This window comes from Halichoeres trimaculatus, unplaced genomic scaffold, assembly GCF_033239565.1.
Source record: "Halichoeres trimaculatus isolate MK-OKI-2021-1 unplaced genomic scaffold, fHalTri1.1 fHalTri1_scaffold_18, whole genome shotgun sequence".
NCBI classification, from domain to species: domain Eukaryota; kingdom Metazoa; phylum Chordata; class Actinopteri; order Labriformes; family Labridae; genus Halichoeres; species Halichoeres trimaculatus.
This window is the reverse complement of record NW_027437196.1, coordinates 19,812,980-19,831,516: the sequence shown is the minus strand read 5'-3', so window position 1 is coordinate 19,831,516 and position 18,537 is coordinate 19,812,980. Positions and strand designations below refer to the sequence as shown.

General features: G+C 40.3%; 1 protein-coding gene across 1 annotated transcript; it reads right to left on the bottom strand.

Annotated features, from left to right (window-relative positions):
- Positions 1–758: 758 nt before the first annotated feature.
- On the bottom strand, positions 759–18,248 carry itprid1 (ITPR interacting domain containing 1). The gene is made up of 17 exons (XM_074693663.1): positions 18,136–18,248; positions 17,959–18,066; positions 17,755–17,806; positions 15,763–15,800; positions 13,345–13,395; positions 12,536–12,584; positions 11,000–11,080; positions 10,676–10,878; positions 9,755–10,242; positions 9,599–9,659; positions 8,044–8,156; positions 5,715–7,919; positions 4,016–4,143; positions 3,641–3,752; positions 3,031–3,303; positions 1,040–1,090; positions 759–964 (listed from the first exon to the last, which is right to left on the bottom strand). The coding sequence occupies exons 1-16, from the start codon at positions 18,137–18,139 to the stop codon at positions 1,043–1,045; spliced, it is 4,014 nt and encodes a 1,337-aa protein (XP_074549764.1). The 5' UTR covers positions 18,140–18,248; the 3' UTR covers positions 759–964; positions 1,040–1,042.
- Positions 18,249–18,537: the final 289 nt, after the last annotated feature.

The window sequence follows — 18,537 nt, the reverse complement described above, 5'->3', positions numbered from 1 at the left end:
TTACTTTCATCTTTTGTTGATGCCTTGGTTTTGTTACGACCCAAAACATGCTGCAATGAGCTAATATAATGCCGAACAATGGGATAAGTAAGAGTTGGTAAGATCTGTTGCTAAAAACAAACACACACAAAAAAAACAGCTATAAAAAAAATGACAGATGAAGTCACAGCTGCTGTTTGTAACTTTAAAATCCATGAGCATCCTCACAGCTCTCTTTAGTGCAGTGTCTTGTATAAAAGATAGCTTAAGTGTGTAAACATAAGAAATTTAAATATTTGTTTTGTACCTTGGTATGCTACTTTTTAGAGTGTTTTGAAATCATGGGAGGAAACAAAGGATTTACAGCCAGTTTTTTTCTATATCAAGTGAGTTATATGATCACTTGATCCACCAAACAAACACCTTTGATGCCTCCATCACACCACAGCCTTTTGAAGTCTGGTGGAGGGATTATAATGGAATAATGGGAACATCCTGTTCTGAAGAGCTTCTTTGTTAATGATGTTCCAAACCCTCTCTTCAGCTCAATGTGTTTTACATAACACAAGCATTTATGAACAAACTAAATAAAAACAAAATTACTCCGGTGTTTTAATATTTATTGTGTTAACCATATTTCAAACACTCACTGAGTAGAGCTTTATATCAATCTAATATCTTAAATAACTAAATAACTTATACATACATGCTGTGTGTATATATAAAATATGACTGTGGGTCAGCCTTAGCTATTTATAGCAGATTATTCTAAGCTGTATGATTCACAATGTGCATCTTGAGCTGTAGCTTAGCGATATATGAGCACCATCAAAAAGCTTCTCTTTCAAGTCAAATGTAAACATTTAGAAGTATCTGAGGCGGTGAAAACTACAACAATAACTGTGAAAAGACAAAGCATGTCCCGAAGAAAGAGAAAGGCTTCAGAAAATCTGCAACATGCAGTCCTTTGTGTTCCTGCTGACACCTAAAAGACAAGACATCAAGTTTTTACTTGAATTAGACTTATCAAAGATTGAAATGAGGAATGAATAAAACTCACCTTTTATTCTAACGAGTCTGTGTTCACAGAGTGTCGTAACGACTCTTTTAACTGGAAAGCAAAACATAAAGACAGTATTTAACAGACAGCACAGTGCACAGAAGTCATACTGTAGTTAATCGTACAAAATACTAGATGTAAAACAGTCATCTGTATAATTCACTGTACAGTGACATGGCTAATTGGATCCATATAAACTGCACATAGACAAACTTAAATAAAGTGTATTTGTCTGCAGACACATTAAAGCTATGGTCTACGATTTGGAAGCTTTGTACATCTTACTAACACAGTTTATAGGGCTGTAATGGTCCTATGGTCCAATCTACACAATATAAAGACTAAAAAGAACAAAAAAAAATCCATTCAGTATATCCGCTGCAAAGCTGCATACTAGTTGACCAATCCAAACCACGCATGGCATGCGCGGTTCGGATTGGTCTGTGAGTCCATCCAATCCCCTGTCTCCCTCGCTTCGCACCGTCATGCCCATGGTCCCACCTTGTCCTTCCCCACTACCCCTCTCACGTCAGCTAGCTGCTCAGCTACCGAAGCGTCATGGAGCCGGAGAAGATCGAAACCAGGAAGCTGTTACTGTTACCCTCCACAGGGAAGGGAAGCAAACGAAAAAGTTTCAAGGAAAAGGCTGAGGAAAGGAAGAATTAAGGGCAAACAGGTGCCAACAGAGACTGAATGTTGGAGAAATGTACGACCGGTGGAAAAAGCTGCAGAGGGATTTGGGACTGAAGACTGACGCAGAGACAGCTGAGTTTCTGTTGAACAGGTAATGACTTTGTTTACCACAGTGGCTGAATAAGTCTGGTTAGTCTGTGCCTATACTGGCTAATGACTGAACGGGTTGGCTCTGTCAATAGATTTTAGCATAAGTTAGCCACGCATCTTTAGCATTGTAAACTGAGCTGGTGAAGACACGCCGTGAAAGGTAAAGCCTCGCCAACAGTCGACTCTGCTCTGATCAGCTGGCAGTGGCAACGCCAGATCTACTTTGCCCCGCTAATTCATGGTTTGGATCGCGCCACTCTGATTGAAAAAGCTACCACTGTGTGTTACAAGGAGGATGACTGTCTTGTTTGTTACATTTTCTGCCGGCCAGCTTTTTGCTCTGTCGGAGGGGGCGTGTTGTTAGGAGGCGAAGAAAGGCAACACGAGCTGGGGGCAGGATCTTAAAACACGGAGGGGAGGGGTGAGTGAGGCTGTGTTTTTCAAATGTGTCTCATCAGCCAAACTGGGTTTCAGATCGTAGACCATAGCTTTAAGAAATGCATTGGCATCATTATAGTGGATGGATGCATCCAGGTATACCCCATAATAGATGAATAAATAATGTACAAAAAAAACAAATTCCTTACTTTTAGTTTATATGACCTTTTTATTATGTCTTAACTATGCACTTTGATTGCGCCTAATTCTATTGTACATTTCAGAATGACAATTAACCCCTTGATGATGCCTGTTGTCGCAAAATTTGCGACATGCCCTTTCAGGTCTTGATGTAGGTGAGATGACGTTTGTATCCCACTAATGCCTATCTATTCATGTTCTACACATACCAAGAATTGTGACAAATGCACCATGTCCCGATATTTGGTCAGAGGGTGAGCTTATTGTATCTATATACATCATGCAACTTAAATATAACTATTGTATGTGCTAGATTCAAATCAACAATCTCCCCTCAATTTAGCGTCTGTAAGATACGAATAATAATAATAATAATGATAAAAAATTATATTCTAATATGATTGTAAACTAATTCAGGCAGAAAGGGGTGAAGACATTTTATCATTTTCTGTTATAACACCAAATCAAAACTTCACCCCTCCAGTCACCATCAGACTCTCGAATAATATTCTGATACATAAAGTATATTCTACTGTTTGATATCTCCAGATAGTTTGGGTGTAACTTGTGGCCGGCAGCAGTAAATGATTTCTTATTTATTCATTTATTTTCTTTTGGGATGTTCTTACCCGCTGTAGGAAGCTCAGGAAGTCCACCTTATCAGCCTTCGTATGAGAACAGCCCAGACCCTCAGTGATGCTGTCTGATCCAGGAGGTGACTGTCTGAGAGAGTCCACAGTCCAGTAGGGGACCTGGTCACTCTGCATCCAGGGCAGCAGACTGCACTGAGTGGCTACTGTCCTGTTGGAGGTGGGACACAGTGATGTCTGCACCTTTCCAGGAAGAGACACTCTGAGCTGAGTGCAGAGGAAAGACTGCTCGTCTAACAGTCGGTGCATCTTCTATTCAGAATCACAGGAATAAAAAAAAACACATCATGATTAAAAAAAACCTTGAAGGTACGTGTCTTTTACACAGCATGTGTTCATCCGCTTCTCTTATAATTTCTCTTTGTTATGTTTTTGAATTAATATTTGAGTTTTTACTGGCTATTGAAATCAAACCAAACCAAATCATTAAGCTTACTCTCAAATTTTGGTCATATTTCATAGATTCCATAAAAAACATGGATAAGATCAGCAAATTACACATGATGGCATCCAGCCTTTCTGTTCATACATACTTCAAATCTCCTAGGAGTGAGTGTTCAGTGTTAAGTGTTGGTGAGTGATGAGTTACCAGCTTTAAACTGTCGTCGTAGTGATGGGCCAGCTCATTCAGCTGCATCTCCAGCTCTGCAGCCTCTTTTTTCACGGCTCGCCTCAGCTCCTCAATGTCTCGAACCCTCTCCCTACACAACACACACATGTACACACAGGTCAGCTGATTACCCCCGAACTTGCAGAGTTTAAAGGAAACTAAGTTCAAACCAAAGAGTGGAGTCAGGTTTTAACACTGAAATGCGTCAAATTTTCTGGGGTAATGTACTGTACTACAGCTCCATCATCTGTGACAACGGTTTAAATTTTACTTTTCAGGGTCAGACATCCCCACACACTGAAACCAAACCTTCTGTGTGTGTCAGAGAGTACATGTATCATTTTAACTGTGTACCTGTCCTGTTCAGACAGAGAGCTGTACACTGCAGCCTGGTCTTCAGAGAGCTGCTCCTCCATGTTGCAAAGCACAGAACAAAACTGCTGCAGACACAGCATCATCTCCTCCAACTCATCCAATGAGTACTGCAAAAGAAAGATTTAAAAAAAAAGTTGCTGTTTATGTACGTATCAAAACAATAGCAAATCATAAAAACATAAAAAATAAAATACTTTTTAAACTTGGTCACAAAAACTCTGGAAAACAGAATTACAAAACAAAGTCAAGGCCTGAACCTAAACTATATATATATATATATATATATATATATATATATATATATATATATATATATATATATATATATATATATATAGTTCTTTTGTTATTTGCATGATCCTCCTTAGACCAGTTTTCTTAACATCCATAAGCAACAATGCACTTTCAACAACAGCTTAACAATTTTAAAGAACCTAAGTGCAAGTTATAATGTGTACGTTGAAGAAAGTAACAATCCTAGGCTGCCTATGAAAATTAAAAAATAAATAAATAAACAAATAAATAAATAGAAAATAAAAATCCATGTTTAATATCATTGTCAATACAACTGAGGAGGGGCCAACAATAACAGAGGTAAAATCAGCCTTTTATCTCATTTCTAATGTAATTCACCATAATTAAAGAGTAATAAAGAACAGAAGCAGCTGAAAATAAAGAAAGTGCTTCACAAGCTTAACATGCAAATTAGGTATTATTATGTAAATAGGGTTCTGGCTTTCAAAGGCTAACATATCAAGAACTATGGTAACCAAACTGTCTTAACAAATAATCAGTGACTCAGTGAAAGGCAGACCCACACACACACACACACACACACACACACACACACACACACACACACACACACGCGCGCGCGCACATGCATGCATACGGACTGCTTAAAATAGCAACAGGACTCTCACATCAGGGGAGGCACCCACCATCACTGTCGATCATTATACAGAACATTCAATGCCTCAACAAAGAAAATGACAAAGACCACACATTGATGCTGGAGAAATAAGATTTTAACTCAGGTTAGAATGGGACAAAATTTTACTTTAAAAACCCTGAAATCCTGCTCTCAAACTGTGTCTTTTAAGGTACGGTATGTGGAATCTTATCCAGCATTGAGAAGCTAGATTGAAAGGCCCCCATGCTCACCCTTCCTGTGGCCATCAAAGACAAGAAGTTCCTGTGCTAGATGAGTATGATCCTCAATTTTTTAAGTTTTACTTTTTTAAATATCTTTTAGTACAAATATATGTAGGAACTCTCATTCTCTTCTTGTTTTTTTTTTGTATCCATGCAGTTCATTTGGGGGCCAAAAGAAAAAGAAACGTCCTGACAATACTGGTTGAAACTTGGACATTGTTCATTTGAAACATGGTTTTTTAAACCATTAACTTCTTCTAAATGAAATTAAACTTAAAGTAGTGGATGAGGAGCTAAAGCACCAATCTCTCTCAGCCAAATGATCAATAAAGAGAAGTGAAAGGTCCATCACTTTGACCAAACACATTGAGTTTCTTTGAGGAAGAAGAAGAAGAAGAAGCAGAAGAAGAAGAAGAAGAAGAAGAAGAAGAAACTGCTCTTTCATGATAAGATGTTGGCACTTCTCAAATCCAGACTGATAACTGATTAACTGACTCTGAAGAAAGAGTGTGGTATTACTCACAGGTATGTTTTCCACAGTGTGCTGCTTGGTGTAACAGCCTGAACTCTGATGATTGCAGGAGCAGCAGCAGCTCGGGATGTTGTCTGTCTGTTTGCCCTGCCAAAGGTTCTTCTCATCTTCATCTCCACCCCTCTCCACCTCTTCCTCTTCATCAGACCACAAACCTTTATCTATGGAGACTGATGCAGAACTGTCATCTCTTTTTGGGAGATAGTCGTATGAATTCCAGTCTCTCGATAACAGAGGAAGAGACGGGGATGAAGAGTAGATCAGTGTGGGCCTTTGTATAATTTCTGAGAAATCAGTGGACACAGCTGTTTGGTTTCGGATAGCATCAAGAGCCCCGTGTGATAACATCTTTGAGAAATTGTTTTTTCTCATCTGCCATTCTGTCCATGACTGAACAGCTCGGAAAGGGGACGAGGTGTCCAAAGGAAGGTCAGCGGGTAAAGGGCTGCGTTTCAAATCAGCCACGAAGGGGACGTCCTTCCTGTGGATGATGTGAGAAGATGGGGATGAGGACATCTGAACAGAAACAGAGCGGCTTAATGGCTTTCGATGTGAAGTCGCTGGGTCAGAGTCACCTCTACCCATCAATGATACTGAATCCGAAACAATCGCTCCTTTAGACGACAGAGGCTCACCATCTGAGGCTTCAACGCTACTTGATTCTTCGAGCACAGAGCTCTGACTGGAAACATTAATGGGTTCTGCCCAGTAAACTTGCCTTTCGGTATCAAGCTGTTCAAGAAACGAATCCACATCTCCGCTTCCACCTTCTGAGCCGTCCACTGAGGTCTGAAACACCACATCTAAACTCTGTATCTCAAACAATCCTTTACGTTCGGTAATATTTCCGCTCTGTGCTCCTGGAACTTCCTCATGTAAAACTGAGGGCACTCTCCATGGTTCACTTCCTGTCTCTTCAGTATCCATTTGACAGACTTCTCTCAAACCCTCTGCTTCTGCTTCAGTTGAAAATTCACAAGGGAAACAACAGGTGGGGACGTGTGGGTCCATTTCTCTTTGGTTGCTCACTGAACCCTCTATATCTGGGAAGTAGACAACAGCCTCTGAAGTCTGGAAGGGGTCAGGATGTCTATAAACTTCCCTCTTTCCATTCCTCTCAAGATAACCTTCCAGGTCCAAGGAAAAGTGATCCATCCTAGGAAGAAAAGCTTCTTGGATAGAAAAGTCATGAATGTCCGTGTTATCATCAGTAGAGTATGGTCTGTCCCATTGGGAGATAGACCGCTCTGTCACATTTAAGACCTCTCCAGCAGTTGGACCTGTGGGGTAGTCCACACTGTACAACTCCAATGACGGACTAGACTCAGAAACTGAAATGGACGGGTCAGGAGACGGGCCTTGATCTGGGGTAAACTCCCCAATCCTCGGAGAATCCTGAACCACAGTAGAAGAAACTAAAGGTCTGTCCTGCTCCAACTCAAAGACGAGAGAAGGAGCTGCTTCTTCTGTTTGTGAGCATGTAGGTGGATCAGAGAGTCCGTCTCCCCTTGAGAACTGGACAGGTGGATCTTTTTGATTGTTTTCTGGACTCTGTGAGAAAGATGCTTCAGGTGATGCACACTGAAAATCAGACGGAGCAGAAGAAGGCAAAAAAGAGGGAAGCTGACTGTCTCCTGGACTCTTGAAGGAGGAAATTGTGGAAGAAAATGTAACATTTGGGTTGGCAGATGGGGTGGATGAGGTAGAGCATGCTGAGGGATCACAGTCACAAGAGGAGGTAGGGAGAATAGGGGACTGACGATCTATGTTCTCAGTTTTATCCTCCTCTGACCCTCCAATCACTGAGTCAGCTTCTATGAGGGAAGATCTAGAAGAGATAGATGTGACAGCAGCAGGAAGGAGGTTTGTTTGAGATTGATCATTAGTGTTCAGTAACTCAGAGGAGGAAGAACAAGGGGAAAGGTGTTCGTGTTCTGGTGGTGACTGATCCTGATCTGTTGGTGTCTCAGCCCCTGCCATTTTCAGATCTGAGAGACAGGATGAGGCAGGAGAAAGAAAAGGGCCACAGACTGATGGTTGGTCTTGTGGAGGATATGTTGAGGATTCAGAGGGACTGTCAACACTAGTAGGTGTCAGGGCTGAAGGTTGGTGGGTCTTGGTGGAAGAAGCAGAAGGGGAGCTTGGTCTCTCATTGCAGTGGCTCTCAGTGCTGCCTCCAAATAGACACGACAGAGCCTGCAACCAAAGTGATCAGAAGGACAGTCAAACAGGCAGACACATGACGCTCTTTAAGTACAGTTATTTAACACTGAAAATGTGTTAAGTCAGGGGAGAGAAGTGTGTATGCAATGGTGTGAACCTTGATGAGATCAGGTGCTGGTGACTCCTGCTGAGATGGAGGGGGGATGAATGGCTCCTCCAGGAAACCACTGCTGTCTGACTGACAGCTGCTCGTACGAACCATACATCTCACTGCTCACATAGAGAAAAATAAACACAGTTAGAAATTGCAATATTTGACACAAAGCAGCAGGACAGAATTTGATCTTCCTTTTGTTGACTTGAGAGTGTACCAGTGACTACTGCAAAGCCAAAACACAGAAACTCCAGGTCTACGGAGGGACAGAGAGAAACTACTCTCCACGTGTAAATATTGGGACATTTAAATCGTCTCACAGTCTTTGAAGTATGGTGGCCCCAAAGGGCAATGGGAATAAATATTTCAAAAGCACAAAATAAATTTCACGAGCACTAACACATTTCAAAAACCACAAATTTATTTAAAAAAAATAATAAATATATTTCAGAGAATGCAAATAAAAATCACAGATCAAAAATTAAAAGCAACCCATCACAAAACACATTTTAACGATCACAGAAAAATCTGCTGATCACAAAATAAATTTCACCGATCACTAAAAATGTCACCAATCACTAAATAAATCTCACCAATTACAAATTAAATTTCACTGATCACAAAATAAATTTCATCAAACCAGAAAGGGTAGGACCATGCTACTTGTCTCTGATTGGCTTAATCAAAGCATGTCAATCCCATCAGTCATTTATCATTTCCTGTTTACATTGGATACCAGCCTGGATACCAGGATGGAAAAGAAGCTTAATTTGATAATGCAATGAGGAAAAAACAAATACATTATTCTGTGTTCAGTGAAATTTAATTTGTAATCAGTGAGATTGACTTTATGATCGGTAAAATTTAATTTGTGATCGGTAAAATTTAATTTGTGATCAATGAAATTAAATTTTTGATTGGTGAAATTAATTTTGTGATCAGTGAAAAATATTTTGTGATCCGTGATTTTTGTTTGCATTCTGTGAAATGTATTTATGTTTTTTGAAATATGTTTTTATTCTTTGAAATGTATTTATGTTGTGTGAAATGTATTTGTCATTTTTGAAATATTTTGTGTTTTGTGAAATGTATTAGTGCATCTGACATTGATTTTTGCGCTTTTGAAACATTTATCCATATTGCCCTTCAGGGCCACCATACTAAAGGGATCCTAAAACCAACAATGTTCTGATTGAGTTTGTTTATTTTGGTGCAGAGCTCCTGATGATGCTCCTGGAAACCCTAATATCCATTATGATAAACAGAGATGTTAAAATGAAAATGATGAAGCCTCTGTTGACTTTGCATGATGGTACATTTTCCCACATGTTCCAACAGTATTCAAATGAATTGAGTTGTTTATGGTTCACAAACTGCAGATCTAAAACTAACACTCAGAGCTTTAAAAATGCTTGGGTGATTACATTAACAGAAAATAAAGTTTCCTCATTGAAATCTTCATTTTAACTTACAGGTGATTAAAGATGAGAGAACAGAGAGAGAGAGACAGAGAAAGAACAGAGATGTGAAAACTGTAACTTGACGGTTTATGACCCACCTAAGTTTTCTGCTCCTCCCATGAAGCTCCCCGTTAAACTGCCCTCATCGAAACTATGGATCTGTAATTTGATATGAAGTGAGATGATATTATGAGAGACGTGTGTCTTCTTCAATGCTGTCTTTGGTAAACATGTACAGATCAGGTCAAACTTGCCTCTTCCATTTCAAAGGACTCCCTGGCCTGGGCCGGGCTCTTCCTCCTCTGGTAAAAAGCGTTCATTTTCAGGGAGCGACTATCTCTCGGGGGGCAGGACCTGAGTTCTCCATCTTGAGTTGTCAAAGGCTCCATTTGAGGCTGGGATTCAGCATCTGAACCAGCAGCTTGCTCCTCTGCCAGAGGACCAAGAGCCTTGGTCTCCAGCAGTCCAGTTTTCACTTTTTTAAAAGGGATTCTGTTGTCACCGCGGCTGGTTGGAGGAGGATGGGACTGATGTGCAGTGGTTGGCTCAAGGGTGATTTGTTTTCGGAAATTATGGATTGTTTTTTGTGACGCTCGTCTGAACAGCATTCCCATGCGCCTTCTTCTGTCCCGGGCCTCAGGAGGAAGGTCTTCTTGGGGTGCTCCGTTAAGGGAGGGGGACCGAACCAAAGAGGAGAACGCTGTGGTCACCTGCTGCAGAACCTCAACCTGTCTAAACCGACCTGAGAAAAACAGTGGAACAGAGAAAAATTAATTTACAGTTCAAGAATTCATGAACAAACTAGAAAAGCACTCAGAGAATGCAGACCTCGACCAAGCATTTTGTGATTGTCACCAACACTTCAGTCCCACTTTAATGTCATACTCCCTTTCAGCAGATTGTCTGCTACTATTAGGTGTTAGTTGCAGGTTTGTTCGATAATTTGTTACCTGACAGTGTTTAAAATTATGATGACCCAGTACATATTTCATATCCCAGATCTTAGTATCCAGAATATCGCCAGGATCTGGATCATACTTTTACATCAGTCAGAAATTATGGTGACCTTGTCTTGTATTGTTTTGCAAAGCAATCCGACCATTTATCTTTGAGTTATATGCACATATGATGAAAACAGCCCTATCTCACAATGATAAAATCCCAGTCAGACTTACTGCTAACATCTGGATTCTCCAAGTCTAGCCGACTCTTCTGTGCCTCCAAAAAGACCTGGAGGTTTATTCCTTGTGCCTGGGATGGGTAGTTAATGAACCGAGCCGGGATTCGTCCAGAGAGGTCAGGCTCATCACAGCCAAAGCCAAGGTCCAGAAGAAGCTCTTCTGGGTCGTCATTCCACAGGTTTAGGATGTCCATCACGCTGCCAACAACAGAACCATCAAAGAGTACAGTAGTTACTCATCAACAGCTCTATCTGCAGTAGTTTTGTTCAAGTACATATGAACAGACAGTGATAGAGTGAGAAGGGGGGGGGGTCTAACCTCAGTGGTCCAGAGCGATCTTCTGAACTTCCTGAGTTGAAACTGTCCCACCCACAGACAGTTGGACTTGACCTGGTCCACCTGAACAACACAGACAGTTTATATTCCATGATTTCAGACTGCACAATAACAAAGTTCCTCTTCAAGTTAACATGTAGACTTGTAGAATTGTGGATTATCTGATAATCTGTTATTAGATTCATAACTCAGTCTGTTCACCTTTAGCTGACATAAAGGGACCATATGAAGCCAGTTTGGGTTTATTTTGCTGCATGCGCACGTAGTAATAACTTTTATTGATTAGCTCTGAGATAAAAACTGTTAATTATGAATTTAAGTACCTCTGAAGAACAAAAATGATAAACATATTAAAGGTGTTTACTCACATTTTGCTCCAGGACCTTGTTTAAGAAAATCATTCCTAACCTGCTGTCCTCTCCTGCCCTGTTCTCTGCTGATTTATATTTTCTGTACAGTTGTCAAGTGTTGAAATAACTCTCCCTTGATCCTTTTGTTTTTTATGCAAATTGTGCAGCAAACTGTGCAGGTAGAGGAGGAGAGGCTTATTTGCCAGGTAAATATGAGCTGTAATATGTTGTAAGGTTCAGAAACTATTATCATAGTTTGACTGATGGTCACAGAGACACAGCAGACGTGTCAGACGTAAAGATCAATCACAGATCCCTTTTTTTTTTTTTTTACGTCCAAGAGAACAGAAGTGAAAGTAACGGTACGGTGTGTTTTATAACCAGGTTATCAAGAATGTGTTAATGACAGCTCATTGTCTGCTTCAAGCACAAATTATATAATAACAACCCACACACGAACATACGCACACACTTACACACACAGAGCCTAACAACACAACATGCAAAGAGGTACTCAGGTAGCTCATTTTCCCTTTGAGGAGCAGGCGACTGACGACTGACAGGAACAGCTCTCTGTTTTGATGTTACTCAGATTTATGATCATCTCTGTGTGACAGTTTTTAGTCTTAAACTCTAAACGAGACAACGACCACACATGGAGCTGTCCAAAATGTACAATGACAGTGTTTCTTCTTTTTTGTGTGAAGCCAGAGATTAACTAGAGGAGGCTAGAGGAGTTTCAGGGTCTATGAAATAAACTGCTTTGAGAGAAAAAAAATCCCGGAATATTTGCTAAATTTAGGATTTGATAGAACTTAAATGAATACAGCCATAAAAAAATACTTAATGAATGGTTTAGAAAATAAACCAGAACTTAAATAAATTCTGACATGAAAGTAAAGTATTTCAAAGTATTTTCATGGAAGGCTGATCACGTTCACACTGAACCGACTTAAGCTTTGGAAGCTGAAGGCAGATTCATTTTACATCCTGATACTCGAGTCAGTACAAACAAACATTTTCCCACTGCAGTAACAAACTTTTTTTAAAAAAATTCCTTATGTATTCTTGACATTTGCAGTTTGAAAAGACAAACCACACTCTGCACATGTGGATGTGTGTGTGACACTACCTCTGACAGGAGCTAAGAGTCAGGATGTTCCCTTACCGCAGAAAGTCCTGCACCGTCCGCAATCCCTGGTTTTCATATAGAGACGCTGTAGGAGGGAAAAGTCATGTTATCTCTTCTAGGGAGCAAACAGTGGATGTAAAAAAAAGAGAGGGCAACATCAGGAAAGAAAGAATGCAGGAAAAAAATAAAAGAAAACAGAAGTTAGTACATCCTGTCCAGGTCTGGTGTCAGAGCTTCTCAAGCTATATTAGGAAAGTGTTTCTGCCTGTCTCTGACTCTCACCCCCCCTCTTTTCTTTTCCCTGCAGACGGTGTTTGGGTTATGATAGTTTCTTCTACCTCCCTCTCATACACTGTTGTCTGTCTCTTTCTTAAATGCCATCCTTGAGGCTTTTTAAACATGGAAAGAGGTCTGTAATAAGGAGTAAACAAAAGGTGACTCCCTGCAGGATCCCCTCCTAAAAATGCCTTATGAATCTAAAACATGTCTGCTGGATACCTTTGTGGACTACAGATCTGTGGTGACATCACAGGCTGTATCATGCTCATGTTTACATGAAACAAACTGAGTTATATGGTGAGCATTAAAAGCCTTCAGCCTTGTGAAGAATGAATATCCCAAAGGTTGCTGAACCTGCAGATATTTTCCACCTATCTCCGTTTAAATATGCAAGAGATGCTGAACATGGTCCGTCTCTCACTCCCTGTTTATTTTCTGAGACGTGAACTGATAGATAAATCATTGGCCTGTGTTCCCAAATCGTAGAGTCTATTTTCCAGAGTGTGCTTGTAAAGATTCCCCACACAGAACGGCACCGTAAATGTCCAGGCGAGGAGGCTGTTTACCTTCTACTCCGAGGGCCAGGTCATCGTCACAGCTGGTGCTCCTGAAAGACCCTGTAAAGGATCCAGGACACAGGATCATGGAAATGATTTAATACTATGATGACACTAAACGTGTGTCTAAGTAGCATGGGACTGTATGTGGAGGTAATAAAACCTTGTGTGTTCAGCACTGAAGGTCAGTGTCTGACAATAAGGGAGTTAAAAATTTTCAGAGGTGTGCACAAAGCTGCATGGACCTTGGGGTACTGTCAAGAATAAACCGAGCTTTACTTATAGCCCAGTGCTCAAGGACATGTCCATGAAACGTAAGTAAACCCTGGAAGAAGGGTTAGGGTCAGCTGTGTTTAGGGTAAGGGTTTGGTTTCACTGTGTTTCTTTTTAGGGTCAGGTTTTGCTGTGTTAATGGTTAGCTGTGTTTAGGGTTAGGGTTGTAGCAACTATCAATGTGTAATCCAAAAGCCTACAGATCCAAAATAATAGAAAATCCTAAAAGCAGGGTTAGGGTTCGCTGTGTTTAGAGTAAGAATAAGGTTTTGCTGTGTTTAGGATTAGGGTTAGCTGTGTTTAGGGTAAGGGTTAGGGTAAGGGTTAGCTGTGTTTAGGGTAAGGGTTAGGGTCAGGGTTAGGGTTAGCTGTGTTCAGGGTCAGGGTTAGGGTTAGCTGTGTTCAGGGTTAGGGTTAGGGTTAACTGTGTTTGGGGTTAGGGTTAGAGTTAGGGTTAACTGTGTTTGGGGTTAGGGTTAGGGTTAGGGTTAGGGTTAACTGTTGTCGGGGTTAGGGTTAGGGTTAGCTGTGTTCAGGGTTAGAGTTAGGGTTAACTGTTGTCGGGGTTAGGGTTAGGGTTAGGGTTAGCTGTGTTTGGGGTTAGGGTTAGGGTAGAGCTAACGTAACCTAACTCTTCATTTTATTGATAGACTCTCAAGTTTTAACAGACCACTGCAGAAGAACTGCTGACTGTGGGTTAGCTAAAGGCTAATTAGCCTTTAGCTCGGGCTGTATCACTCTTCCATTTAGCTCTTCTGCCCTTTTACTTTCTGACAGTTAGGCTCCTGTGTCCATCATCACTACAAAATTAACACAGAAATAGTTTCCAGCAGAGAAAAATACATGTCTCTGTGTTTCATCTCTTCTCACTGCTTAACTTCGTCAGCTGGTGTGGTGTTGTCATAGAGACCTAGAAGTGCCGTAAACCAATCCGGTCCTGGACAACCTGAACTGGAAGCTAAGAAGTTGCTATTTATAATAACCCGTAGCCTGTAATATTTGTGCTGATAATCTCATTTTAAAGTGTGGCTCATGATCAGGAATATGTCTAGAAGAAAGACTTTTTCAAGATCACTTTCAAACTCCTCACAGCCTCTTAAAATTATGGATAATAAACAGGCAAATATGTAAAAGTGAAACTGTTTCAGGATCACCTATAAACTCCTCACAGGGCCTTTAAAAGGGCAGATAGATGGTAAGACCAGATAACCACAGCTGGATTAGGATGTAGCCTAGATGTGTGGCTGAAAGAATGCCTCCTCCTAAAGTCTTTCTCTGGCTATGTCCTCAGACTGTTTTGCTTGTATCCTGCTTGCGTCACAAGCAAGGGGCTTGCCGTTGCTATTCCACACAACTGCCATAATAAGTTACTGTAAAACACAACATTTTCCCTGTGAAGTCTTTAGCTTGATTTTTTGAATTAGTAGTCTAGATGGAGACGGTCTTAAAAAAAAAAAAGCTAAGCAGGGCGACTCTATTAAGAGGCAAGAGGGCAGAGTGGATAGAGGGATAAAGAGCAATTTGCTGTTCCCATGGTTTTCTTAACCAACATTTGCATACAGTTTGAATGGGCTGACCTCAGGGCGGGGTTTATGAGGAGGCAGGTTAGATAATACAAACCCCCAACTGCAACGTGCGTAAATTCATAAAGTGTGGCCTTTGATTTCACTCTGTTTGGATATATTACAGTGAATTATTCATTAAAAAAAGGTAAAGACATAAATAGCTGAACAAAAAATAGGTGAGGGGATGACAAAATAAAGAGAAAAGGGTTCAATGAAATGAAGTAATATCAAACAGCTGTAGGACCATTAATATCAACCACAGTGTTTTGAAACTGCGTATTTCAACACATAGCAACTACAATACGTCTGCATATTCCTCTACTCACAAACAATCTGTGTGGCACAATACATGTGGCCTGAGCAGGTATTGTGAAATCCACATCAGCACACTAACTTCTCAGACAGTAATAATATGACTTTCTCATTTTACCTTCTTCAGCTACAGCTCCTCTAAAAAGTTTTCAGAATCGTCACACTCACCACAATGAACCAAATAATCACAGGAGGACAGCGTAAAGTCGACAGGAGACAGGCAACAAACACTTCTGAAGAGTTAAAACAGAAGGAGAGAGATTTCCATCGGTCATACCTGGACCTTTCCACAGAGGCTCATGCTTTGCATCTTCCCTGCAAACACAGAACATATCTTATTAGAAGGAGGGACAGAGGACACACACATACACACACTCTCAAACTTTCATATGTCTGTTCTATATCAGAAAGGGGGCAAACAATCTCTCAGAGCCTCTTCTGAAAGTTATTTATACCCTTTTCAGCATTGGAATACCACCATGTGAATGACTTAAAACACCAAACAGTAATATTTTCCACAACTGTTATTCCTTCTTGTGCACAAGCACCTCAGTGTTTTCATTTCATCATATCATCTTGCTTTGGAGTGTTTACAGTTATTTCTTTAACCCCTTACTGTCTGAAGTAACAATTATAAAAATAGATTGGTTTTACTTTTTTTTGCATTCTGACAGATGTTAGATTAAGTGGAGATTGGAAATTTGAGTTTCATACACAATATTGATAAAACTTATATAATTTAGTGCTGTCAGGCGATTAAAAAAATTTATCTAATTTATTACAGGATTTGTAATTAATTAATCTAATTAATCACATTTTAATCTCATATCTGCTTAAGGTCCCAAAACAAAGATTTTGGATTCTAGGTCATTAAAATTACATTAAAATTACATTAAAAGAGTTTTTAAAAATACAATATATACAAGACATTTTTAGGTACCATGAGGCATAAGGAACACATGAAAAAAGTGTTGTGATTCTATCTTTACAAAATCTACACATTCCTGCACCTTAGAAAAGCTGATTTGAATTTTAGGAAGGTTTTTGCTTCTGTCACATTTTTACTCACTGTGGACTCATATTTCACTGCAATATGATCTTCGATACTTGTGAGGTCAGGAGAACCAGGGCTAAAGGCTAAAAACTGTGAGGAACACTTTATTCAAGTCTTGGATCAAAGAAGAGTGAAGTATTTTCAGTTTTACATGCTCTGAACACACAAACTGTTGCTCATTGGTGCAGAGCAGCCCCAAGCTGAAACATGACACCAGGAAGATGGAGGGAAATTTTCCAAGAATTCTTTAGATTTAAATACAGGACATACATTGATCATTCAGGGCTTGTATAAAGCAGTAAAGAGTTTAGAATTATCTGTTTTTTACAGAATTGAGCTAGAGCAAACGGTTGATTTTCTGCAGAATTTCAAAAGAGGACGTGTGAATTAACGGGATGTTGACGGCAGTCACACAAAAATCACTCTCTTTAAAGCGTGTTGCTGACGTCACATGTGATACATTCAGGGACCGTCGGAAATTTAAGAATCTGACGAGAACACCACTTTTTTTTACAGCTTTTGAGTAGGACAGATGGTTTGCAAATGGCAGGCTTTTAAAAGTAGGTGCGTTTTTGAACCCTCCGTGGGTTTGGAATCCAGATTAATCTGCGTTTATTTTAATAACGCGTTAATTTGTCTCGCTGACGTCACCCGTCTATTTCTGAAACAGAAGATAAAGCACATTGGCTATAGCGTCCATAGTGGTAGTGGCAAGGGCTTCATGTACAGCTATAGGGCACCTGACGGTCATGTGACCCTGAACTGTGCCTCTGATTGGGCGAGCTCAGGATCTTAATATCCTCTGAACTGCCGGGTTAGAAAAAAATTCACCCCCTGTACAGTGGGTACCGATAGTAAAATTAGCGACTCAGACAGGAGACATTTTTTGAACCAGGCTGTAAATAGGTTAATTTCTGCTTTGAAAATGCTTTTTTTTGGCTTAGTGTGTATGTGACTTCCAGTACTTCCGGAGCCAGTCTCAAGTGGACACTCAAGAAACAGCAGGTTTTAGCACTTCCGCATTGTCTCATATTCTTAGACCTGAGGTTGCTGCTTGACCTGACAGGGTATGTCCCATATTAGCGGCAACAGGTATCGAGGGGTTAATTGCTGACTTATGGTAAGCTCTACCACTGTAAGGTTAGGGTTGGATTAAAAAAAAGAAGAAAAATAAGTCTGTTAGCACAGGAGCCATGACACTGTTCTGACACTCACCTTGTGACAGTAGTGGAGAGCCACTTCCTGACATCCGCCAAACTTGGCTTTCCTGAAGATGACATGGTGTAAAAAATTATAACAAGGCTGAAAAACACGAAACTTCTGATATCAAAAATAAGAAGTCAGTCTCTCATTGTCAGGTCAAAATAATGCTTTAATTTTTCACAGTTTTCTTAAAATCTGTTTTATTTGCTCTGATACCTGGAGAATCTTGGTCATGAGAAGACCCAGATAAGTCCATGTTTCCCCATTCGAACCTGGATGCCACAAGATTGGCCCTCTTGGCCACAATTCCCTCCATTGAACAAGCTGTGGAGAGCATTAAAAGCTTTAGAATAACATAAACACACCAGACACACCACAAAAACAGACTCTCACCCATGCAGTGACTGGTATCACATCGTCCTCAGCAGCAGGAGGTCAGTCTGAATGAGGTGAAATTCCTCCAGAGCAACGGAAAGACGGAGCAACACTGGCAGCTGTCCTTATTCAGCTCCTCTGCCACTTCTGTAAACAGGTTAGAGAAATGGTGGGGCATGCAAATGACTCGACTAAACCTCTCAGCCTTACAAGGAAATTCTGTTCTCTGGATGACATACATTGCTTCCTGCTGCACTTTTATCAGTTTGAACATGAACCCTTTTATCAGGAATTGTCCTCCATCTTCCTGTTTTTTATGTATGTACCATTCAGTAAACACTGACACGTCTCTGATACAAGTACAGAAAAATGCTATCTGTTTGAGAGCACCAAGTATTTACTTCATAAAAGGCCACAATC

Bases quoted from the DNA above. Each gene is read 5' to 3' on its own strand.
- itprid1 (XM_074693663.1), bottom strand. The intron at 15,801-17,754 runs GTGAGTGTCAGA...CTGTGTTTGCAG, and splicing joins CTCTCCACTACTGTCACAAG to GGAAGATGCAAAGCATGAGC. The intron at 10,879-10,999 runs GTTAGACCCCCC...TGTTGTTGGCAG, and splicing joins GATCGCTCTGGACCACTGAG to CGTGATGGACATCCTAAACC.